Raw genomic sequence first — 24,866 nt, forward strand, 5'->3', positions numbered from 1 at the left:
CATGAGAGAAACCACCTGCAGCTGTATCAAGCCACGTATCTATGGTCCGTCGAACTCCACATCAGCAAAAAGCACGCGACTTTGAAATTACAGCCGTGTCGCTCACCGTTATTTGCACAGGGACCACGCAGATGATTGCCGGCCGGAGGATTCGCACTGGTGGACCAAGTCGTTCATCCCAGGCTTCCGCGTCCTCTCGCGCGACCAAGTGGCCGAGGAAGGGCCACTCGCCGCGGGCATGGCCTATGAGACATTCGCCCTCTGCCGACGCGCTACCTCGCCTATCTACGGTTTAGTACAAGTTAGGCAAGGCTGCAACGAGAGACTGCGAAAGATATACATAAACCGGTAACGCGTAATATTGCACCAGATTCCTTCGCATCGCGCAACCCAGCCCTGCATTTTCCGTGACATAAATATAACCTCCTCCATGTGCAAGCTTTGAAGTGTTTTGGTAAAGCTCCAAGGGAATAGCCAAGTGGTTCTCCTGATCTTGAGAGGTAAGAAATGCCGCCCGAAACTCGGTTTGCCGTTGTTGCTAGCACGGGCGCTTCCGACTTTACGCCCGCCTTCGAGGACGCCGTTCTCGGCATCGTCCCTTCGGCCCTCTTTCTGGTTGTGGCCGTACAGCGTCTCTTTTGGCTTGCGAGACAGCCTCGCAAGGTCGCCAAAAGCCACCGGCCAATCGTGAAAGTGGCACGTGATAACCTCCGCCCCCGAAACCATAGATGTTTTCTGGGTCTATTGTGTCCGCAAGGAAAAACAACTACTGACTGGTTCAGTAACTGTAGGGATTGATAGGCGTATACACAGCTTTACAACTTGCAGTCTTGGTGTACTGGGCTCTGAATGCAGAGAAGTGGCCTTTCTCTCAATTGCGGACGTCGGCCGCCGTGCTCGCCTTCATCGATGGATTTTTGCTCTTGTTCCTGTCCCACGCCGAGCACGCGCGCTCGGTGCGACCGTCGACCATCATCAACGTTTATTTACTCTTTACTTTGCTATTTGACTGCGTCATCGCCAGAACCCTGTGGCTTGCCGACCATGACTCCACCATCTCGGGCCTCTTCACCTCAACTGTCGCGATCAAACTCTTTGTCTTGACTTCGGAAGCTTGGGAAAAGAGACCTATACTCCTGTCACAGTACCAGTATCTCTCCCCAGAGGCAACCAGTGGCATACTGGCCCGGGGTGTCTTCTGGTGGCTGAATTCATTGATGCGAACGGTGTTCACTCGCTCCCTCACCGATCATGATCTGCTCCCCATCCATGACAGCCTAGCGGCACGAACACTACTCCCGAAAGCACGAAACTCGTTTGGTTCATCAACCAATCCAACCGCCATGCCTTGGCCTTCTCCACGTTGTGGGCCACCAAGTATATCTTTCTGGCTGGCGTGGCACCCCGGCTTGCATTGGCAGCTTTCAAGTACACGCTGCCCTTTCTCATCACCAGGACGACTTCCTGGACAGCCGATCCGTCGCAGTCGGATGCAATTGGATGGGGACTGACGGGTGCATGGCTGCTGGTCTTCCTTGGGCAAGCAATTTCGAACGGCTTTTATTACCAGATGACATATCGATTTGTCACTTCGATTCGCGGCAGTCTCTGCAGTTTGATCTACACCAAGACGTTGGATCTCAGCAGCGCGGCTCTTGACGAGTCCGTGGCGGTATCGCTCATGTCCACGGACACCGATAGTATCTGTCAAAGCACCGCAACCTTGCACGAGCTTTGGGCCTCGCCAATCGAGTCTGCGGTCGCCATCTTTCTCCTGTATAGGCAGCTTGGCCTTGCCGCGCTGGCCCCGGTCGTTGTAGCAATTATTGCCACTACTGGCATGTTGCAGCTTGCCCAGTTCATTGGCACGGCCAAGAAGAGATGGATGAGGGGCATCCAAACGCGGGTCGATGTAACGGCTTCCGTCCTCGCATCCATGAAGGTTAGGATCCAGCGGGAACGCCTGATAATACCTATTCTTGACGTCAGGCTACAACACTAATCGGTTCACTGCAGGAAGTCAAAATGCTTGGCTTGTCAGATGTTGTCGCGAACATGATCCAGAACCTCCGCATAACAGAGCTGGACTTGTCCAAGCAGTATCGCAGACTATTGTCCATACAGACTTTCATTGGTAGGTACCTTAGCTATGGATCCTTGCTATGCCGCGTTTTCAACGTGTCGTCATGACGCTGCTGCTGATTCCTTTGGCCGAGTAGCAATGAACACGGCGACCATCGCCCCTTTGGCGACCTTTGTAACCTTTGTGATTGTTTCCAAGAGCACTGGTCAGCCCTTGAACACGGAGTCTGCTTATACCTCGCTCTCGCTGATATACCTCTTGGCGGACCCCATGGTTGTCATGTTTCGTACCATCCCATTCGTCAGTGCCGCCCTCGCGTGCTTTTCTCGCATTCAAAACTACTTGTTGTCAGAAAGCTGTACCGATTACAGACTGCCCTTGAGCGAGCGGGATCATCATCCAAGCCAAGACGATGAGAAAGGAGACACGCTTATGGCGATATCAGGGGCCAGTTTTGGCTGGGTTCCCGGAAAGCCGGACATCCTCAACGACATCACCGTCAACATCCGCAGGTCTTGCTTCACCTTCGTCGTCGGACCCGTGGGCTCGGGCAAGAGCACCCTCATGCGAGCCATTCTGGGAGAAGTCCCGCTCCGAGCGGGTTCCATCCATGCCGATCCCGGCAACATTGCGTTTGTTGGCCAGGATCCCTGGATTCAGAACCTGACGATACGCCAGAATATCCTAGGCAGTGCCAGCTACGACGCGGAATGGTACGGCCAAGTTGTCTACGCGTGCGGGCTCGAGCAGGATATCAGCGAGCTTCTCGACGGAGATGCAACAAGGGCGGGCAGCGCGGGTTTTTCGTTGAGCGGCGGCCAAAAGCAGCGGCTCGCCTTGGCCCGAGCTGTCTACTCCAGGGAAAAGACAGTCTTGTTGGACGATGTCTTTGCAGGGCAGGATGCGGCGACCGAGGAGCATGTCTTCCAGAATCTTTTTGCCGAGACTGGTCTCTTCCGGCAGATGAGCATAACCGTGGTCTGTGTCACGAATGCCATCCATAGACTCGCCTATGCCGATCATGTGGTCGCTCTGGATGTGAGCGGCCATATCGTGCACCAAGGCTCATTCGTACAACTTGAATCCGATACAAATTATTTGCATGGACTGGCAGTCGAGCGGAACGGCGCGATTGACGCGCGGGACGCAACTAAAGCATTGATGCAGCATCGCCACGAGACTGTTCCCAAGGGCCCAACCGAACAAGATGCTGACCAGAACAGCGACGACACTGAATCGCCCGGACGAGTCCTCGGCGAGTTTGCCACATATGCATATTACTTTGGCTCCGTCCCTGTATGGCACACCATACTGTTCGCTGCCCTCGCCATTCTGTACGCGGGAGGTTTTCGGATGACGGCACTCGTACTCAGCTTCTGGACGGACACTGCGAAAGAATCCGGCCAAGCCACCAATGACTACTACCTCGGGCTCTTCGGAATGCTCACCGGTCTCGCCGTCTTGGGCATCACAGGGGCCGCCTATTTCTTCCTGGTCGTCATGGTGGCTTTGAGCTCCGAGGTTCTCCACGCTCGGCTTCTACATTCTGTCATGAATGCCCCAGTGGCCTTCTTCTCGCGCACCGACGTCGGAGTCACCACAAATCGCTTCAGCCAGGATATGTCGGTCGTCGACACCGAACTGCCCTTTGCCCTTGTGGATTTCTGCGTCAACTTTGCCCTCATCATCATGTCGGTCATCCTGATGTGCGTCTTTTCTGGGTATTTTGCAGCCGCACTTGTGCCCTTCGTCGCTTTCTGCTGGTGTAAGTTTTCACAGCCCGCCCCCAAGCCCTTTAATGTGACACAAAAAATCATGGCACTGACCCCTAGGCTAATATTACTATGGGCCAACAGTGCTGCAAAAGTTCTACGTGCGGACGTCTCGGCAGATCCGGCTGTTTGATCTCGAAGCCAAATCTCCCCTCTTCACGCAGTTTCTCGACCTCCTCCAGGGTCTGTCCACGGTGCGGGCGTTCGCGTGGGGGCCGCGCTTCATCGACCGGTACCTGGACCTTCTCGACGCCTCGCAAAGACCCTTTTACCTGCTCTTCTGTATCCAGCGTTGGCTGGGCCTCGTGCTCGACCTGATGACCGCCGTCCTCGTGACCGTCATGATGGTCCTGGTCGTGAAGTTGCGGGCACAGCTGTCGCCGCAGTACGTGGCCCTGGCCTTCGTGCAGATCATGTCGTTCGGCCAGTCGTTGGCCCACGTCATCCAGGACTGGACGCAGCTCGAGACGTCGTTTGGCGCCGTCGCGCGCGTCAAGACGTTCTGCACCGACACCGAGTCGGAGAACCAACCCGCCGAGACGGGTACGGTGCCCAAGAACTGGCCGGCGCACGGCCGCGTCACCGTCAAGGACCTGGTGGCCTCGTACGATGCGCACGGTGGCGGCGAGCCTGTCCTGCGCGGCGTGAGCCTCGACATCCCCGCCGGTGCCAAGGTCGGCATCTGTGGCCGCAGCGGGAGCGGCAAGAGCTCGCTCCTAGGCTGCATCTTGCGCCTCCTCGAAGTCACCCCCGGCTCGCGCATCACCATCGACGGCGTCGACATCACGACGCTGCCACGGCAGGCTGTGCGCGCTGCAGTGGCAGTTGTGCCGCAGCACCCTTTCTTCCTGAAGCATATGAGCCTCCGTGACAACCTTGTCATCCTTCACCGACAGCAGCACCGGCAGGAACACGAACAGCAGGAGCAGCAGCAGCAAACCGACGACGACAAGATTCTCCAAGTCCTGCACCGGCTCAAGATGGACGATGTCGTGGATCGGCTGGGCGGCCTAGACAGCCCGCTGGACGCCGATCGGCTCTCGCAGGGCCAGCGCCAGCTCCTGTGCATCGCCCGGGCCATGCTGGCGGGCAAGCGGATCATCCTAATGGACGAGGCGAGCAGCAACGTCGACGAGCGGTCCGAGCGGCTCATCAGGGACGTCATGCGCGAGCAATTTGCCAGCTGCACCGTCATTGCCGTTGCGCATCGCCTCGGTGCCGTCGTCGACTTCGATCGTGTTGCTGTCATGGGCGGTGGTCGGCTCCTGGAATGGGATAATCCTCACGCTCTCTTACAGCGAGATAGCGAGTTTAAGAGGCTTTGGGATCTAGGGGCGAGTTAGAGGAGCGGTTAGATCTATAGGTCTTGTGTGTCTGGCCTTGTTTAAGCTCAGGGCTAAGGTCCACCTCGCATGGGCGGCAATTCCATAGCATGCTGCAACAACTCCAACATCGCGCCAGGTGTATATAGGGACCCATGTTTATGGCCGTGTATCTACACCATCATATATATCTCTACTTTCAACTATAGATTTTACACCACTAGTATATTAAAAATATATTAAATTTAATATTAATAGATAGAGAATTGGCCAACGAATTCAATGCATTTTATATTTAGTGTAGTAGACTTTTGCTTTACGCGTAGTAAGCAATCTCCTAGGTAGGGTGGATCAAGTTGTCAATTACACCTTGTTCTATCAGAACTATCATACTACCTGTTATTGTAGGAAAGGCTAGCGTAACAAATACAATGGTCTTTATAGCCGAACTATCTATATACAGTTCAGGATAAAATCCTCCAACTTCTTATGGCATCGTGACACTAACATCGCTTTCTTTAGGCAGGCGCTCCTTGCGCTTCCGTGTGAAAATCCGTTCAACAACATCGATTCCAAACCCAGTCCATAGGGTCAACGCCAAAACAAAACACAACCCACTGACCCAGCCGTGTGTTTTGGTGAATGTTGGCGCCTGTCCGCTAGGAAATTGCAGTTGTTGGAAGGGGATAACAACAGCCGACCCAAGACTGACCATGAACGCCAGAACAAATGCTCGTAATTGTTGATCTCCACCACATGAAGCGTTGACCCAACCTGCCAGAAGGGGTGTATAACATCCATAACATCCTGTGATAATGAATGCGGCCATCTTCAACCCTCTTGATTCAGGCCAGGCCGTGAAGATAGCATAGCAGAAGGTTAGGAGACATCCGACTGCGAAACAGACGGGTCCTCGTCGGCCGAGCTTATCGGAGACATATCCTGTGCCGATCATGAAAGTAAAATTGATGGCGCCCATGGATGTGGGAATGTTGTTGATTTGAGGTACTGAGTATACCTTCAGCGACTTGAGCCAAATCCCGAAATACTGCATCACATATGAGCCGCAGGTGAGAGACCAGAAGGCGTATGCGAGTGAAAAAGTATAGAATTGCCAGGATAGCAGGACCCGTTTGAAAACAGTGAAATCCAGCTTTCCGACGGGAGTTCGACCTTCTTCGTCGATTCTCTCTCGTGCCCGGTTTCTTTCCCATTCGGAGAGATAGAATGCGGTGGTGTTTTGAGGCGTATCGGGGTAAAATATAAAACCGTAAATGGTGACTGGAATAGCAAGAATGAAATCAAAAATAAAGAGCCATCTCCACGCCGATAATCCAGCTTTTCCATCCATGTCTTTGAATAGTGCTGCTTGCAAGTAACCTGAAAACATCTGTCCCAGGACTCCGGACATGACGAACAGACCGCTTCGACGCGAGAGTTCGGATTTGCGATACCAACATCCAAGAACGTACTGAATTCCGGGCCATGCAGCGGACTCAAAAAATCCAATACAAAATCGAAGACCGTAGAGCTGGGATGCGTGGTTGCACTTGTACAAGAAAAGTACGAAGAGCGACCAGATGAACAAAACGCCAGGGAGCAAGTACCTCGGTCGAACAACAGTTAAGGCAAGGTTGGAAATTGGGCCTCCGAGGATTGCGCCAATACTGAAGTATGTGTTCATCCAGCTCAGTTCATTGCCTGGTCCTAATCCAAGCTCTTCTTTCATGCCGGAGACGTAGGCATTGGACACATTGTTGCCATCCAGTTGCTTGATGAAAAAGCATAAACAACTGTAGCTGAGAAGAAAAAAGTCCAGTTTGCAGATGAGCTTTTTGTCGGCTTTTGAAGTACCTGGCTCATGCCAATGGAACCACCGTTGGGACTCCTGAGCATTCTCAGTTTGGACTGTCGACCTCTCCAAGCTGTGACATGAATCCGTCATGTTATTTTTGCGGTCTTGTACATCTGAGGCGTTATCCAACTCTCTCGGAATTGGAGTTGGCTTTTGAACGGTTGCTTCGGCTGAGATAGGCATTGTGAATTGGCTCCGAGGCAAACAAAATCTGACATGCAAGAGAGTCCATGTCGGGAAGAATCATGAGCGAGATAGCAACTATAAGATACTAACAATCTAGAACTATCAAAGCGAAAAAAAGGCCAAATAAGGTTATTACGACATTTGCGATAACAGTTGCGTAGATTCTCCCCATTAAACATCAGGTGGAGTGTGGATCTCTTTCCTCAAACCGAAATATTTCTCGGTGCGGGGCCGACATCGCGACATCGCAGCATCGCAACATGAGCTTGCTTAACGTTCCTCTCTCTTTCCTTGATTCTATTTGTAGACTTTGGAAATAGTGCACTCTATCCTTGTAGTGTGATGCCCTGGATTGGACGATCAATACCTACATTTTATCGCTTGTTTTATTATTCCTCTCGATCCCATTTGACTTCCTCTTTTTTCCAAATATCTTTCTATAGCAACACAATATGGTTGAATTTGTCTCTATCAATGGCGCTAAGTTAGCATACCGCTTAGTCGGACCTGAGAATGCACCTCTGATAATCACCCTGCACGGCGGCCGAGGGTTTGGTGAGCCTCGATAAAATCTACCTCTAAATGCCTATGGATCGCTGATAAGCTGCTTTGCAACTGTAACAGGAGACCATAAATCAGACTTCAAAGCATACTCACCCCTCTCCTCTTTGTATCGGGTACTTTCCTTCGACTTTCGAGGACATGGTCAAAGTTCACGAACAGAGCCTTTTACCTTTCATCAACTAGTTGAAGATATTGAGGGAATACGGCGGCATTTCCTTGGAGCTGATCAACCCTGTATTGTATGCGGCGGTAGTTTCGGCGGGTTCCTGGCCCAGCAGTATGCAATCACTTATCCATCTCGAGTTTCAAATTTGATTCTTCGAGGAACTGCTCCTTCGCATCACCGTAAGTGCCATCTTGGATTTGAAGTTTTGGGACTTACAGCGGGCATTTCAAAGATCAACATGGTATTTGCGCTAACTGAACCCAGATGAAGAAACGGCTATTCATACTCTAGAACAAAGAGCATCTAAAGCCCCAGGTCTTTCCATCAAATTTCTGAAGGATAAGATATTCGGTCGATTCGAAAGCGATCTCGAGTTCCAACTCGTCATGTATGCAGCTGCGCCGCTATATAGCGAGCACTTTGATCCCGATATCGCGTTGAAGCACAACATTGAGACCGTGTTTTATGCAAAGTCTCATAGTAAGCGGCTATCCTGATTATATCACGACGAACTTAAGCTGACCACCCAAAGATGATCTGTATTCCGAACAGGAGAAGTATTTCGATTATAGAGATCAACTTCATTCGATCACGGCGAAGACTTTGGTCATTGTGGGAGAGCGCGATTGGATTTGCCCGCCAGAGCAATCTAAAACTATTGCTTCGAAAATTCCAGGTGCGTACTTGAAGGTTATTGCGAATGCCAATCATGGCGTTCATCTAGAGAAAAATGCGGAAGTGATTGAGCTCATTAAGGAACATGTTTTATGAGACTTAGTAATATATTCATTCCACCCTGATTGTGTCTTTGTACGCCCACACCCTGCTTTTGTTTTATAGTAGTTGTAAGGCCCCTAGCTATACATAGGAAAGATACATCTGAAAAGACATGGGCGACTATCCTTGTAGAAACAAATCGAAATGTTCACAAAATTATGATGTCTTGTAGGCAAAGTAGATGATAATAATCTCTGTTTTCCTGCTCCGTACACCATTCCTCGGTAGCTTTTAGCTTTTTCCCATTTAGGATGATAAAGACATCGAGATAGCGCTCGGCGAACTTCCGAAAATAATTTCCACTTTGGGACTGGTGGCCGTTGAGGCGCATCACCTAACAACTCGTAAATAATGCGTGATTTGAGAGTTATTTTGAAGTATCGTACATATCTACCAATATCAATGTTTGGTGATATTGAAGATCAGTTCTTTTTGGCATTGACATTTGCTGCCGAGGTCTGTCTTCGTCAAATCACACATAACCAGCCATGTCAATCAACCCAGGCATAAACATCTCTATCGGTACGTAATTGTGATATGACATCAAATATAGGCCTAAGTTAATTCTGTTCCTAGATCGCGGGGGCACGTTTTGCGATGTCCTGGTGCAAGTCCCCGGTCGCGATGACCTTGTGTTCAAGCTGCTGTCGGAAGATCCGCAGAACTATCGTGACGCCCCAACAGAGGCGATCCGAAGAGCACTAGAGGTTATAGAAGGGCGGCAAATACCCGTTGGCGAACAGCTAGACGGGTCCCAAATAGCATCCTGTCGTATCGGGACAACCATCGCGACCAATGCATTGCTGGAAGGCAAAGGTCGAGAGTTTGCATTTGTCACTACAAAAGGCTTCAAAGATGTCTGCGTTATTGATGACCAGACACGACCTAAATTATTCGCCTTGAACGTCCGAAAGCCTCCTGCGCTGTATGCAACTTCGGCAGAAATTGACGAACGCATCACCATCGAGGACTACGATCTCAATCCATTTCCTTTGGACAAGACAGCCGAAATCACAGATCCCGCACTGGTACGAACGCCAAGCGGGGAAGTAATAAGGATCTTGAAGGCCCTTGATCCGGTCGAGGTTCGAGAAGTATTGAGCGGGCTGCAATCGGCAGGCTATACGTCGCTGGTTATTTCCTTCGTGCATTCATATCTGTATCCTTCTCACGAGGACCAGGTAGCGCAAATCGCACAAGATATGGGCTTTGAAACCGTGGTCAAAGCTTCCGACGTCAGCCCTGTTATCAAATTTTTGCAACGCAGCACCTCGGCTTGTTCAGAAGCATATCTGTACCCTATCGTCAAAGATTATGTCACGGCATTCCAGGCCGGCTTTAGTGTACTCCCTCAACGTGTGGAGTTCATGGGATCCGACGGAGGCTTGAGGCAAGCTGACAAGTTCCGCGGAAATGAAGCTCTTCTCAGTGGGCCAGCCGGCGGTGTTGTTGGGATTGCTCGAACTTGTTTCGATGCGGCCGAAGGGACCCCTGTTCTCGGATTCGACATGGGAGGAACCAGCACAGATGTTTGTCGCTATGACGGCAAATACGATTATTTGACCGAGACGACGGTGGCGGGTCGAAAGATTACAGCGCCGATGTTGAATATCGCGACTGTCGCGGCCGGCGGAGGTTCGATGTTGTTTGCTCGTCATGGACTGTTTGTTGTTGGACCTGAGAGCGCGGGAGCTCACCCGGGTCCTGCATGCTACCGAAAGGGAGGACCTCTCACCGTGACAGACGCAAATTTGTTTCTGGGAAGACTGGTCCGCTCTTCTTTTCCAGCTATCTTCGGTCCGAATGCAGACCAACACCTGGATCTCGATATCACCAAGCAAAAATTCCATGATATCACTCGCGAGATCAATGAACAAACTGGGCAAACTCTTACCGCAGAACAGGTCGCTTTCGGGTTTCTTGATGTCGCAAACGAGACCATGACCCGACCAATGCGCAATGCAACAGAAGTACGGGGGTTCGCACCGAGCAGCCATACTTTGGTCAGTTTTGGGGGCGCTGGTGGTCAACATGCTTGTTCCATTGCCAACAAACTCGGCATCACACGGATTCTCATCCACAAACACTCTTCACTGCTATCAGCTGTCGGCATTTCTCAGGCGGACCTGCAGGTTGAGAACACAGTTCCCTTCGTTGGTTTCTTTGATTTCGAAGTGATAGATGACATTCGAGTCCAGATTGACAAACTCAAGTCCCAAGTTGAATCCGCGCTCTTATCGCAGGGTGCGGATCCGTCTACTGTTGTTTTCGAGGAATCTCTCAGTTTGAGATACGCAGGCACAGATACGAACATTGCCATCCCGAAACCAGAAGGTGAGGATTATGGAGCGTCCTTTATAGCCACGCATCTACGAGAGTTTGCTTTTGTCCTCGAAAGGAAAATACACATCGACTCGATCAAGGTCCGTGGTGTTGGGCGAAGTGGTGTTCCTACGGAGACAGCATCCCCATATGCCACGCTAGAAGAAATCAAATCTCGCAAAGACTACCTGCAGTCTGATCAGACGCAGCCTGTATTTTTCGAGACAAAGTGGCACGACGTTCCAATCATTGAGCTTGGCTCATTCAAACGCACCGGTCAGGTGCAAGGTCCTGCCCTGCTGATCGATGCAACCCAGACGATCTTCGTGGAGCCTAGTTTCGATGCCTACCTCCTCCCGAATCATTTAGTACTCGAAAAGTCGCAGACTGGCATTTCAAATACCGAAATGTCTCATTCTTCTGGAACTGTCGACCCGATCCAGCTTTCTATTCTTTCTCATCGGTTCATGGCAATTGCCGAGCAGATGGGCCACACACTGCAGCGCACGTCTATTTCGACCAGCATCAAAGAGCGTCTGGACTTTTCTTGTGCTATATTTTCACGAGAGGGAAAGCTAGTGGCCAACGCCCCACATATCCCCATCCATCTTGGAAGCATGCAATATGCAATCCAATATCAGCACCGACTATGGGAAGGAAAATTAAAGCCCGGCGACGTTCTTCTCAGCAATCACCCTGAATGTGGTGGAACACATCTTCCGGATCTGACTATCATCACCCCGGTCTTCGTCGATGACGAGTCCACTGTTGCTTTCTACGTCGCGGCTCGGGGTCACCACACCGACATCGGCGGCCAAGGAATCACATCTATGATGCCAGACTCCAAGGAGCTATGGCAAGAAGGTTTCAACGTTCGCTCGATGAAAATAGTCGACAATGGCGTCTTCCTGGAAAGCGATGTGCGAAACGCTTTCTTGGCTGCGGGTGATCTCCCAGGCTGCAGTCCGACTCGCCGATTGGATGATAACATATCCGACATCAAGGCTCAAATCTCGGCCAACCAGCGTGGTATCATTCTTCTGCAGAAGATGTGTGCCGAATTCAGTTTCGCTTTTGTGCACCGTTACATGAATGCCATCCAGATGAATTCAGAAACGGCAGTCAGAGAATACCTCAAGAATGTTTCCCGAACCAGGACCATGCCCTTGACAGCCAGCGACCATTTCGATGACGGCACTGTTCTCAAAGTTTCAATCTCAATCGACGAAGCGGGAGGAGCAGTATTTGACTTCGCAGGAACTGGTCCTCAAATGTGGGGAAATTATAATTGCCCAATATCCATCACCCATTCAGCCGTCATCTACAGTATCAGGTGTCTGCTCGATGCAGATATCCCTCTAAATGATGGCTGTCTATCGCCAATAGACATCCGCATCCCCAAAGGATCAATTCTACGACCCAGTGCTTCCGTGGCCATATGTGGTAGTACCTTGGCAAGCCAGCGCGTTATCGATACAATTTTGCGAGCATTCGAGTGCTGCGCAGCGTTCTCTGGTTGTGCAAACAGCTTCGGTTGGGGTATGGGAGGCAGAGATCCCACCACTGGGATCATTGAACCCGGATGGAATTATGGCGAAACCGTAGGGGGCGGTTGTGGTGCCGGTCCCAGCTGGCATGGAGAACATGCCGTACAGCCCCATTCGACGAATACAAAGATTACAGATGCAGAGGTCGTTGAAAAGAGAACTCCTGTCATCATTCGCAGACACGCAATCAATCCCAATACCGGTGGAGGTGGCCGGTATAAAGGGGGTAACGGTGCGGTCCGTGAGATTGAGGCTAGAATTCCGCTCAAATTCAGCATTCTCAGTGACCGACGAGTCTTTGCTCCCTATGGAATGAGCCGTGGTCAACCTGGTTCTGTGGGAAAGAACTATGCGTTCAAGTGGAATGATGATAAGACTGCCTTGGAGAGACTTTCCCTGGGTGGTAAAGCCGCTCTCGCCCTTCAGGCTGGGGAAATGATGCAAATAAACAGTCCTGGTGGAGGAGGATGGGGCGCTTCTGGGTGTTAAAAATGGGATATAAAAGAACTTCTGGTATATATGAAACAAGAATAGTCGTTTATGCGGCCTTGTCATGTCTTTTTGGGTGTCCTTTTAGTTGTATATGAGGGAGGTAAAATGCATAGACTGTGCAGAGGACCTTTCTGCATATAATCTTTGATTAGGGATACTAGGGATAGACCAAGGATTGATGAAATGGAGTATTGGTTCTTAACACAAAATTTACCTGGTATTTTTATAGATTACTCGCCAATAATCTTCTCCAAGTAATTTAGCCAATTCTCTCCCAACACTTTCTCCATCTTTGATTTTGACCAGTCTGCCCGAGCCATAGCCTTGGCCAGTTCCGGGCGTTCCTTCAATGGACCCAGAGGCTTCACGACAGTCTGACTGCCCCAGGGCGTGAGCTGACGCGCATAACCCTTATCAAGGTTACACCAGGCCATAAAATCACTTGGTCGAGCATGGCCTTCACTAGCATCTGAACCCACACCGACCAGGTCCTCGCCAACTAAATCGATAACAAAGTCCATCGCAGCAACGTAATCGTCAATAGTCGACTCATTGCCCTTGGCCATATGCGGTCCAAATTGGCTGATTCCAACAAAACCACCCTTCTTACCGATGAGCTGTAGAAGATGGTTCGATTTGTTTCGTGGATGATCGCGCAGACCACCCGGCAACACATGGCTGAAGCAAGGAGGTTTAGTCGCATATTCGATAACATCTTCACTAGTCACCGGTCCGACATGCGATAAATCAACGACAATACCCAATCGACCCATCTCATCAACAACTTGTCGACCGAAACCAGTGAGACCCGAGTCGCGGATCTCGGTATACCCAGCCCCGGAGTAATTTTGAGTGTTGTAGGTGAGTTGCATCTTGCGCACGCCCAGGTCGCGGAAAACGCGTAGATAATCGATTTGGTCTTCGATGCCGGCTGTGTTTTGCCAGGAGAGTAGAACTGCCGTTCTTCCATCGCGCTTTGCTTGGCGAATATCACGGACAGAATGCGCCTGTACGATGAGGTCGGAGTGCTCTTCGAACCATTTTTTCCATTGGACCACATTGGTAATGGCACCGCGAAACCCTTCCCAGATACCGCATGTACATGACACACCGGTGATGCCGCCTTGTTGCCAGGCTTCGAAGATCTCGCGGGACCAGTTGGCGATGTTCAACCCGTCAAAGTGGATCGCGGTGCGGTAGATTTCCAGCGCTTCAGTTTCGGATACCATGATGAGATTGCTTCTGAATGAGAGACATGATTTGAGAAGCCATTTCGAAGAATCGACGCATCCTTTTGAATATACAACGCGGTGCAGCACCGATGGATATTTCCAGTTCGGGGAAGAAATGACGTGCTCCGTTGGTTGGTTATCGCGCTATCTCTCCGGCGACTCTTTCCATCCGACAATCATGGAGGGCGCCGTGCATCGATTCCGCGTCCATCGAAATAAATCAAAACCGGAGAGAATAACCCGACAGGTCAAACCCACCACTGCTAATGGTCGACGCTCTTCTGTGCCGGCGTGTCGCCGTTGTCGCCAACACAAGAAGCGGTGCTCCCGAACACCTGACGGATCCTGCGAGCAATGCCAGGCTGCTTGGGTGCCGTGCTCTTTGATGGAGGAATCTGTCAGTCCACAGACGCGCGAGCGCGAATTGCGATCACGTATTGACTGGCTGAGCCGCCTTGTGAATGATGCACTTCCCGTCGGTAGATCGCCGATCGAATCTATCGAGACTGGGCGGGATATGGCATTGGACAGTCCAATACAGTCTCCATCAGATGAAGCGACCATAGAGATTGTTTGCAGCGAGAGTGGCTTTGAAGTGAGCCGTAGCCCCAAACCTGAAGAGAACGTCTGCCTTTCTGTTGCAGCGAGTCGCAAGTGCTTACATGCCTATTTTCGACACGTTCATCGAAGCTACCCATTTATGGATAGCGAGTTTGTTCTTCAAGATTTTGATACCCTTTGCAATAAAGAGGCAGATAATGACCTTCTCCCTCATTCGGCTGTACCAAACCGTCTCTATATGATAATGGCTATCGGTTTCACAACCCTGCAGCGGGCCGGGGAAGCGCAAAACATTCAGGAGCGAGATTTACAACCGTGTCTCAAGGGCGTACTCTGTGAGTGTGTCTCTCGAGTGGACGAGCAATCAGCAGGCACCTTGCTCCTCCTTGGCTTGTATCTTTTGTTCAAGCCCGGTGACCAGGATCCGCGAGCCATCGCTGGTGTTCTCACCAACCATGCTTTGGCAGTCGGACTGATGAATGAGTCTTCCATTTGCCAGACACTTTCACCTCGGGCATTGGAGCTCCGTCGTCGGCTTGGTTGGTCAGTATATGTGTTCACTCGCATGATCAGCATATCCTATGGACTGCCATTTGCCTTTCCTGACAATATAATGAAAGTACCACTACCGAGCATCATGATTCATGAATACGGCTCTGAGGAAGGACATCAATACGCAATAGCCTTGCAGGTCAGCCGGCATGTGATTTCTCTGCGACAACTTGAGACACGCATCATCAACGCCATTTATGATCCCAATCCCTCTACAAGTCCCCAAGAGCTCCGAATCCAAATCGAAGACTGGTACACACAGGGTTGTCTATTATCCAGCTCCACCTTGTGCGAACCAGACCAGCTTCCCTTCCATACGACCATCACATGGCTTAATGTCCGCTACCAGAACCTGCTTCTCTTATTGTACACCCCCGCACAAGGAGATTCTGCAACCGAAGAAAATCTGCCAAATCTCCAGGGTGCTGCGCAGCAGTACATCCGGTTGAGCCTTATACTGCATGACCACCGGCATCTGCCCATGAACTGGATTACACTCTGTCGCCTCCTTTCATTGGCTGCAATATTTCTCTACTGTACTCGTCAATGGGCCCCAGCCTTTGACGATATCCCCGAGATTCATCTTCTCGCAACCTTGCTTGAATTCTTTCCATCCTCCTGGGTCGCTGCACATGACGCGTCTCGAATTCTGCGGCGCCTTGCAGATATCAGCAGAAAGCAAAACAGCCCCTTGATAGCACGAAGCCAATTGTCCGGGTCTTCTGTGATAGACACTTCAGGTTTAGATACTGAAATGAGGCTACAATCTGTCCAAAATGAACTGGAAGCATTGCTGAGCCAAACGATGGGTGAGGCAAGCTTTTATATCTGGCCCTTGAGGTCAAAGGTTGCGGAGCGAAGGGTTTCGCATCAATATTTTACCACGGATGGTTTGAGTGCTGGGCTACAGAGTGGAATCCTGGGTAATCGGGCCAGGGTTGCGCAGGACGGGACTTTGACCCCAGCAGAGAACGATATGGGTGAAAGCCTATTAGACACGCAGTGGATGAATCTTTGGGTGATGTAGGATCTGATATGCTCTGAATGAGAGTCGTCTTTTTTCTTTCCTATCTTTCACTGGAATTTATTGGAATCTCGATCTCCTATGTGGGATACCCATGTGTCCGTCTATAGACGCGGATTCCCAACCTCAGGATCTTGAGCAGTCTCCTTCTCAAAGTCGAACCCAAGCTGTTCCAAACTCTTAACCTGAGATCTCCGATCACCAAGTGCCTGCGCCGCCTTCTTAATCAACGGGAATCTCGCACGCGTCCACTTCTCCTTCTCGCCCCAGAAAGGCGGTCTCCTACCCTGCCCATCATTTTCCAACTCATCCTTTCGCGTCGCATGTGAACTCAACTCGTACAGGGAGTTGATGTAAGTTGCGTCAAGCGGGAAAGCAAGGATATTGAAGCTATGTCCTTCGCCGCGCTCGACCGTCCATTCCCCAATCCACCGCTCCATTTCGGCCTCAGAAGGCAGCGCTAGTCGTCCCGACAGCACGCGCGCAACCCAGGCTCCTTGCGCCTGACTAAAGGGGAATGGGACAATCCGTTGCGGGAAGCCGATCAACGCGAGGGTGGGCTCTTTGCTGTAGAAGACGTGCTGGTACAAATGGTGAGGGCGAACGCCATTCGTGACAAGAGGCGGCTGGAGAGATGATAAGAATGGAATGGAGAAGTGGTAGCCTGTGCAGAAGATAATGTGATCGACATCTCGCTCTTCGCGACCATCGACAAACTGCACACGACCGCCTTCGGCACGGAGTTGGCTGATTTCCGGAAGGGTTTGGGCAATGGCGGCTTTTTCTGGGGAGAGTGTTGTTGCTGTGCGCTCGGAAATCAGCAGCGGGTGTTTTGACACACGCCCAATTTGAGTGGCGATGTCGATTCCCGAGGCGGAGTGACCGACGACAATAACTTTCTATTGTTGTCTGAGTACATGGGGTTCTTGGGGGGCGGAGGGTTACATACCTTGTTTGCAAACGATTCAGCACGCCTATAAGAGGAAGAATGAATGATGGAGCCTGGGTAGGTTCGATTCCACTCAGCCAGGCCAGCAATCTCAGGGATATATGGGTCATTGTGGTGTCCATTCGCGACTACAACTGCATCGAACTGCTCCACCAAGATGCCGCCAGTCTTCAAATTACGCCACGTCACAGTCCATTCTGGATTTGGGTGCTTGTTGGATAGTACCACATCCAAAACCAAGGATTGCAGACGTATGAGCGGCTTCAACTCCTCTGCATACTGATGGAGATAGTCTTTCACGACCACATGGGTTGGAAATAGCGCGGTTCCCGCAGGGAACGGACACTCGGTGAACTGCATCATCGAATTTGGAATATTTGTCTCGAGAGAGTCATATACAGGGGAAATAAAAGTCCCGTTCACGGGCTGTTGAGGCTCCTGGCTTGGCTTGGAACGAGTAAGCACCGATGCATTGCTGATGCCTTGATCGCCGGTGTAATTCCATACACCTCCAGGTTTGTCGCGCTGTTCAAAAATGGTGATTGTCTTGAATTTTTGTTCCGCCAGAAGATATCTGCGTATAACTCATTAGTTATTCACGTTCTGCCCTAAAAGCATAGAAAAACGTACTTTGCGGCTCCCAGGCCACAAGGACCTGCGCCGATAACAGCCACCCGTTCAACTTGCATCGTAAAAATAGTCAAAAGTCTAGCGACTAACAGCGATCTTTTAGGCTTTTAGATTTGGAATGTGAAGTGTGTTAAGATAATCCGCTCAACAGAAACCGCTCACGCCATATCAGCCCATGATAACGTGTAGGTTAGTCCCGACTGGGTAATAACGAGCGGTGCCGCGCCGATATAGGGCTGGATGATGTGCTTATCTCGAATAATTGATACACCCTTCCAATTTTAGCAACTATATAAATATTAGTTCAGGTGAAATTCATGAAATGGTCCATTTCTCATAGTCATTGCTGGTTTGAGCGACCATGGTGTTTGATCACGCCGATCAACCAAAACCGACGCCTGAGGTCAAGGGCCAGGAGCTCCATGCTCCAAGCGAACAGTCGGAGGTAGCACCGATACAGCAAGCCAAACGAGCTCGACTCAAGGCTTCGATATGGGACACCTGGGATAAGTCGCCTCGAGAGCGCAAGCTTGTTCAGAAAGTGGACTGGTGGCTACTGAGCTATGCCTGTACGGCATATTTCATCAAGTCTTTGGATCAATCCAATGTAAGTAAAGCGAAGAGCTAGCAAAATGAATATGTGAACTGACATAGATAGACTTCCAATGCCTACGTTTCGGGCATGAAAGAGGCACTCGACCTGAAGGGAAACGACCTGAACTACTTGACAACATACTGGAACATCGGTTACATCGTCGGACAGATCCCATCCCAGTTAATCCTCACCAAAATCCGCCCATCTATCTGGTTACCGGCTCTTGAACTCCTGTGGAGTATTCTCGTCATGGCTCTTGCGGGCTCAAAAGGCCCCAAAACCATCTTTGCACTTCGGTTTTTCATCGGCCTTTTCGAAGCCTCCGCTTACCCCGGCATTATCACGCTTCTCGGAAATTGGTATACGCCACAAGAACTGGCGAAGCGAAGCGCAATCTTCCAAGCCTCTTCTAGCGCGGCAAATATGTTTTCAGGCTATCTCCAGGCGGCGCTATACTCGGGCATGGATGGCCGCGCAGGTCTGGCCGCTTGGCAGTGGTTGTTTATTTTTGATGGGATTCTTGGAATTCCCATTGCACTGTATGGTTTCTGGGCTATCCCTGATTCTCCCAGCGATTCGAAGAACCGATGGCTCAGCAAAGAGGATACTGAATATGCCGAGCAAAGAATGAAGGCTGTTGGGCGTGCGCCAGCAGCCAAGCTCACATGGCGAACATTTGTGGATGTCTTTCGCTCATGGCCAGTCTACTTATTTTCTACCGTCTTCATTGCGCACGTTTGCGGTTTACGAATCTACTCATATTTCAACGTGTGGCTGAAGTCAACTAAAAACTACACAGTCGAACAAGTCAACGTTATCCCCTCTGCTGGATATGGGTTGCAGATTATTTTCACGCTCCTCTATGCCTGGACAAGTGATTATTTGCAGATGCGTTGGCCTGTTATCGTGTTTGCTTGTGTTCCGGCATTGGTCGGGACTATCATTCTCTCTGTTTGGCCGGTGCACAATACCGCGGCGATGATGGCGGGCTGGTTGTTGACTTATGTTGAGACGGGCGCGGGAATCATTTTTACGTCTTGGGTTAGTGAAACGTGCGGCTTCTCGGCTGAGCATCGTATTGTTGTTATTGGAGTGATGGAAGCGGTTGCCTTCACATTCAATGCTTGGGTGCCTCTGTTGGCTTATAATAGCAGCCAAGCGCCGCATTTCAAATTGGGGTATCAGATTGCTGCCATGTTCTTTGCAGTTGAGCTTGTTTTGACGGTCGTGATTGCCGCAGTTGAGAAGCGATGGCCAGCTCGGAGTCTTGTAAAAGAGAAGGAAACATCTAGTACTGTATAATATGTTGGGCCAAGTTGAAAGCTTTCTATGATAATTTGATTTCCAGGTTCACAAATTTGGGGGGAAAATACCAAAAAACCTTAAGCAGCTAATTTTCAATGAAAAGTCTCGTCTATATATACACCAATTTCCACCCGATCCGCGTTGTTGTCTTGGTCCCAGTTCTGGTTGGATCCCTGTCACGAGTCTTGTTGGTACCCAGACGCATCTTCGTTCTTTTGGAAATCATGGCATTTGTTTGGCCCGGTAGTATTGATCATGGCTTTTGTTCAGCCGGTGTATAAATATCAAGATCCCAAATTATCCATTGAAAAAGGAGTCAAGGTGGTTATTGCTCGGCGTTCGTAGATGATATCAGGAAGTAGGTTAAGAACGCCAAGAAAGCGAGACCTAGCTGTGAAATTATTTAGTCTGTGCAGGTTTTGATTAATAGAAAGGTCTCGAATGCTAGATGATGTGTGTGAATGGCGATAATAAGTAAGATCATCTGTTAATGAAGCAAGGAATGCTCGGCAGGTTTCAATGAATGCACCCCGGATTTAGGATGTACGTACCCGCAAGGATGAGGCTCAACAGTCTGCAGGAGACGTCCTGCATGCATGCGGTCATACTGAAAGCCTTAACTTTATTGACTACATCTTCCACTTGTCCAGAGAAAAGGATCATTTTCGAATGTTTTTTGAAATTGGTAAATAGAAAAGCAAACAAATAGCCATCACTCATGAAACAAAAATCCACAAATTTTTTAACTCCAGATCCAAAGGTATCACCATGAGAAAAGGTAAGGGAGGAAAGTAAATGAGAGTAAAAAAACAAGAAAAAAAAAAAAAGAAGAGCATAGATAATGCAAAAAATAATGGCAAGACAAGTAATCTGGTTCTTCCAATATGTCAAGAACCAACATAGACTTTTCGACAAGCAGGGCGGGGAAGTAGAAAAAGAGTATCTAATCACAGAAGACCAGATTCTGATGCCAACAACCCAGCAGAAAATGCAATGATACCAGGAAGTGTGAGCTTTTGCGCCCATTTCAAGGTGGGTGGGGGAAGCAGCCCACAAGAGTCGAGTCAGCCAGCGACCAAGGAAATGAATAGGAGATGCGCCCGTGTGTATCATGATCTTGTAAATCCAAAAGTCGTGGAAATCGTAACGAGAACCGGGGACATGGCCCATGGGGAAGGGAATATGTGTGGATGTCTGGTCCGGTTCGGGGTGTCTAGACGACAATCAAAAGCACCAGTTGTTTACATTGGGAGTTGAGCGCTGCGCCGTTGTTGGGCGTCCATCAGTTTACGGCGGACAGCTTCGCCGCCGGCGATACCGCTTGACTTGCGCTTGCGAGTTGGCGTGCGCTGGTCGTTGTTCTTTGCGTGGCGGAATACGCTTGCAGGGCGAGCTGGGGAGTTTGCGGGCATGAACTCGCGGTGCTGGGGAAGGCGGAGGAGAGCCTGGTAGCGGTTGTGGTTGCGGCGGAAGGCTGTGACGATGCCCTTGTCCAGGTGGTTCAAGAAGCGCTCTTCATTGTTAGGGGTTTGGGAGTCGGATTTGCGCGTGGGAGTGCAGGCGTTAATGGACTTCACGGATGGGGGTGCCATTGGGGAGACATGGGCTTCATCGTCGAACTGCTTGTCCATGTCTTCTTCCTCGTCCGAGGAGCCGTTGCCAAAGTCGATGAAGTCGTCGACATTGAGGGTGGACTCGGGGTCATCGTCTTCATCTTCCTCAAATGAGCTGTCGATGGCGAAGTCTTGCGAGGGGTAGAACGCCTCGGGAGGACCCATGACCTGGCCTCCAGGTGTGAGGTCGTTTCCAAGAGCGGTCATCATGAGGTTGGCACTGGATGCCAGCATGGGGCTGAGGTCCGTCTGGTTAGGAGAAGCAAGAGCGTCGGTATCGCTCTCATCGACCAGGTGAAGAGTAGTCTGGCGAGGGCTGGTATTGGCAGTTCCGGGCATGCTGTTGGCGGCGGACTCGAGCCAGTCGTGGCGAGAGGATGCATAGGCCGGGATGATGACAAGGTGCTTTCCAGTGCAGTCAACAAGAGCCACTGGCTTGTGGGGATCAGCCACGAAGGTTCCCATGATGGGACCACGGCGGCGAGGGACGCTATCACTCTTGTCGTCACCCACGGGGGCCAATGAGTCGGATGAGTCCCGGCGAAGAAGGGATCGAGGGTGAGTGATGGTAGCTGGCGGAGGCAAATCTTCATCTGTGGTGTCGCCATCATCGCCTTTAGCAGGTTAGCAAAACAGAACAAAAATGTTGATGACCGGTCATCATACTCTCGTATCCACTCAAGCTGCCCTCGGAGGAACCCTCAGACTCGACGTGGTAAATGTTTCCGTGGCCGTAATCAGCATCACCAAAGATCTCTTCAGACTGCCTACGGTGGTTGGTGCGGTAGGACTCGTGGTCATTTTCAATCATACGACGCAGCTGTGGGTCCAAGCTGTCTTGCTGCAAAAAGTCACCTGGAATTTCATCATCGGTGTGGGAGTCACTGTCGGAGGACGAGTCAGATCGCTCTTCGAAGTGGACTCGTCGAGCAACTGGAGTCTCAACGGCCTCGCTAGTCATTTCTGGCTCTCCAAAAGCGTCCATGGCGGAGTACAAGTGCTCCTCGTCGAAGAAAGAAGCCGCCGGTAGGAACATGTGGTCGTCAAATACGTTGGAGATGGTCCATTGCTCATCGTTGAGTTCTGAGGTGGGCATAGCCCGTTGTGATCTTTCAGACTCCATGATCATCATCTCTTCCATTTGTTCAACGTCTTGCTCTTCGTCTTCAGCATCCGTAATATAGTCCACTGCAGCATAAATATCGTCAGAACTCTCATCAGAGTCACTAGTATTGCTGCTATCATCGGGAACCACCCGTCTTCTCTTGGCTCGTGCAGGTTGGCGCCCCGCCTTATTGTCCCTACGACGATAAGACGGAGCCCTGACAGCTGGTTCTTCCTCATCGTCCGCATCTTCTTCGGAATCATCTGCCTCCTCGCTCAGATCCTCAAGGGACGAGACTGAGGAGACAGAAGAGACAGAGGAGGACGATGCTCTGCGTTTTCTGTCGGCTGGTCGACCATTGGCCGACTTCCTAAGGGGGTTGGCCTTGGGAGACATATCGAGATTGCGCATGAAGTGGCCCTCGGGGGTTGAAGGACGGGGGTGAGCGTTTTTAGCTGAACTCTTGGGTGCCCGCTTGGAGGAATACGAGGATTGAGGCATTGCGAGAAAGAAGGTAGGAGACGTGGAGTTTTATGGTCCGGATTGTTCAGCTCCCTTTTCGTTGAGGCGGGCCTAGCAGGTGGAGGGTGTGGTGGGTGGATCTCTTTAGGCGAAGAGAATATTCGTAATTGGGTCCAAGGTTGTTCATAAAAGGGAGGGCCGAGGGTGGGTAGAGGGTGGGGAGGCGGAGCGGGAGGTAGGGAGATTTTTCTGATGGTGAAAGCACCCGCAGTTCAATGCGAACGCCGTGCTCCTTCTGGGAGTGTACTTTGGGGCAATTCCAACGCTTCACAGGAGGCGTTGAAAGAGTAACAGATATCGTCAAGTCGAAATAAGGATCGGAGCTGCAGGACTGGGGAACCGGATGGCTCCCCAGCGAGGCATTTACAGCTCAACGAAAGCCATTTGGCTGGTTATTCGACGATATCTTGTAAGTAGAAGGGTCAAAAGTTCAGTGGATCAGAAGTCGACAGTTTGATATGGAATGAAGAATGGAGAATGGGTGGAATGGAGGAAGAAGAGTAGAAGGACGATAGTCGACTTTTTTCCCGGAGGTGGGGGGCGCTCGTGATTGGCTGCGAACAACGGCAGCCCATTCGTTGGCGCCGCTCACCGACTCTTTTCTTTTCCCTTGACTGTTACATTGTTACATATTCCTGGGAAATATTGATTGACTTACAGTATTCCACATATACTACGGAGTATAGGTACTGTAGTGAATTCTTTTCTGCATGTGCTGTATGCTTGACGCTGTTGACAGAATTTGCAAACACAACAAACCTAGTCGTCATCCCAGCCTCGGGGCAATGAAGCGGGTCCAGAGTGGCCTACTGTACGAGTCTGCACTGGAGATCTCCAGCGCTTACAGGATTCCTCTCCAGCCAACAGACCGATCCATTGACTATGAACGTCAGACTAGAACCTCGCTCGGTTCAGGTTATGACCCGTGCGATATGCATGATGATGCCTATGATTCATGCTCCCGGGTTTATTGTTTGAACGTATGACACATCCATCGATGAATCATATTGTTTGACTCGTTTTGGCTCCTCAACCGTGTCAGCTCAAATTTCCACCTCAACGATTGGCTCTAGGCTTAGATTCGACTCACATTTGCCCAGTGGCAATTTGATACTCCATTCTGGCAGGCTTGGCACGCTCGGTCCAAGACCGGGCAGCTGCAGGTCCTTTCTGCCCCAAACTACTGACTGCTCACGCTCGGCGGCCTAACTATAAGAGCGGTAAGGGATAGTCTCAATAGTCTTATATGCATGAGATGTATCGATTGCCTCTTATCTTTCTATCGGTGAAGAGACACGTTTCATCTGCGGGGGCGACAAACGCGGAAGATCTTTCCGTCTCCTTTTTTTAGTTATGCAAGATCATCTCTGCCCCGCAGTGCTATGGAAAATTTCTATCTCCAACGCCAATCAAAGACCTCAGGAAACAATATTCTCGACGCTAATATGTTTTCAGTCAAGAATTTCTTCACTTTGTCAATCCTCCGCCTGGCCACTTCTATGACCTCCCAATTACTGACTCCACTTTGTTGTAACGCCTCTACGGATCGGAGAGCTCCGTATATCTACGTTTCTACGATGCCACTGGTCGGTTCTGTAGTACAGATAGATAGCTCTTTTGGATCGAAGACTACTCAGATCGATGGACACCACACTCAATGGACTCAGCTGCAACCTGTATACACATGTAGAA

General features: G+C 50.5%; 9 protein-coding genes across 9 annotated transcripts; 5 read left to right on the forward strand and 4 right to left on the reverse strand.

Moving 5' to 3' along the window:
• Positions 1–507: 507 nt before the first annotated feature.
• PENARI_c016G12390 (uncharacterized protein) lies at positions 508–5,198 on the forward strand (the record flags this gene model as incomplete). Its single annotated transcript, XM_022634212.1, has 6 exons — positions 508–687; positions 792–1,226; positions 1,277–1,942; positions 2,017–2,134; positions 2,220–3,848; positions 3,940–5,198. 6 exons carry the CDS (start codon positions 508–510, stop codon positions 5,196–5,198), a joined length of 4,287 nt encoding a protein of 1,428 aa, XP_022485997.1.
• Positions 5,199–5,664: 466 nt separating this feature from the next.
• Positions 5,665–7,215, reverse strand: PENARI_c016G03120 (uncharacterized protein; the record flags this gene model as incomplete). The annotated part of the gene is made up of 1 exon (XM_022634000.1): positions 5,665–7,215. One exon carries the CDS (start codon positions 7,213–7,215, stop codon positions 5,665–5,667), a length of 1,551 nt encoding a protein of 516 aa, XP_022486007.1.
• A 455-nt stretch (positions 7,216–7,670) lies between these two features.
• On the forward strand, positions 7,671–8,719 carry PENARI_c016G05595 (alpha/beta fold hydrolase; the record flags this gene model as incomplete). Its single annotated transcript, XM_022634055.1, has 4 exons — positions 7,671–7,773; positions 7,843–8,127; positions 8,213–8,428; positions 8,481–8,719. 4 exons carry the CDS (start codon positions 7,671–7,673, stop codon positions 8,717–8,719), a joined length of 843 nt encoding a protein of 280 aa, XP_022486013.1.
• Positions 8,720–9,213: 494 nt separating this feature from the next.
• PENARI_c016G07137 (uncharacterized protein) lies at positions 9,214–13,083 on the forward strand (the record flags this gene model as incomplete). Its single annotated transcript, XM_022634096.1, has 2 exons — positions 9,214–9,247; positions 9,302–13,083. 2 exons carry the CDS (start codon positions 9,214–9,216, stop codon positions 13,081–13,083), a joined length of 3,816 nt encoding a protein of 1,271 aa, XP_022485992.1.
• A 233-nt stretch (positions 13,084–13,316) lies between these two features.
• On the reverse strand, positions 13,317–14,315 carry PENARI_c016G09564 (uncharacterized protein; the record flags this gene model as incomplete). Its single annotated transcript, XM_022634139.1, has 1 exon — positions 13,317–14,315. The coding sequence occupies one exon, from the start codon at positions 14,313–14,315 to the stop codon at positions 13,317–13,319; it is 999 nt and encodes a 332-aa protein (XP_022486144.1).
• Positions 14,316–14,496: 181 nt separating this feature from the next.
• PENARI_c016G02161 (uncharacterized protein) lies at positions 14,497–16,458 on the forward strand (the record flags this gene model as incomplete). The annotated part of the gene is made up of 1 exon (XM_022633980.1): positions 14,497–16,458. One exon carries the CDS (start codon positions 14,497–14,499, stop codon positions 16,456–16,458), a length of 1,962 nt encoding a protein of 653 aa, XP_022486196.1.
• Positions 16,459–16,559: 101 nt separating this feature from the next.
• On the reverse strand, positions 16,560–18,093 carry PENARI_c016G05762 (uncharacterized protein; the record flags this gene model as incomplete). The annotated part of the gene is made up of 3 exons (XM_022634062.1): positions 16,560–17,354; positions 17,405–17,978; positions 18,035–18,093. The coding sequence occupies 3 exons, from the start codon at positions 18,091–18,093 to the stop codon at positions 16,560–16,562; spliced, it is 1,428 nt and encodes a 475-aa protein (XP_022486115.1).
• Positions 18,094–18,395: 302 nt separating this feature from the next.
• On the forward strand, positions 18,396–19,931 carry PENARI_c016G05654 (uncharacterized protein; the record flags this gene model as incomplete). The annotated part of the gene is made up of 2 exons (XM_022634057.1): positions 18,396–18,641; positions 18,693–19,931. 2 exons carry the CDS (start codon positions 18,396–18,398, stop codon positions 19,929–19,931), a joined length of 1,485 nt encoding a protein of 494 aa, XP_022486187.1.
• A 1,244-nt stretch (positions 19,932–21,175) lies between these two features.
• Positions 21,176–23,153, reverse strand: PENARI_c016G01966 (uncharacterized protein; the record flags this gene model as incomplete). Its single annotated transcript, XM_022633975.1, has 2 exons — positions 21,176–22,161; positions 22,214–23,153. 2 exons carry the CDS (start codon positions 23,151–23,153, stop codon positions 21,176–21,178), a joined length of 1,926 nt encoding a protein of 641 aa, XP_022486080.1.
• Between the last annotated feature and the right edge of the window lie 1,713 nt (positions 23,154–24,866).

The sequence above is a fragment of the Penicillium arizonense genome, assembly GCF_001773325.1.
Source record: "Penicillium arizonense strain CBS 141311 chromosome Unknown PENARI_contig016, whole genome shotgun sequence".
Lineage (NCBI taxonomy): Eukaryota > Fungi > Ascomycota > Eurotiomycetes > Eurotiales > Aspergillaceae > Penicillium > Penicillium arizonense.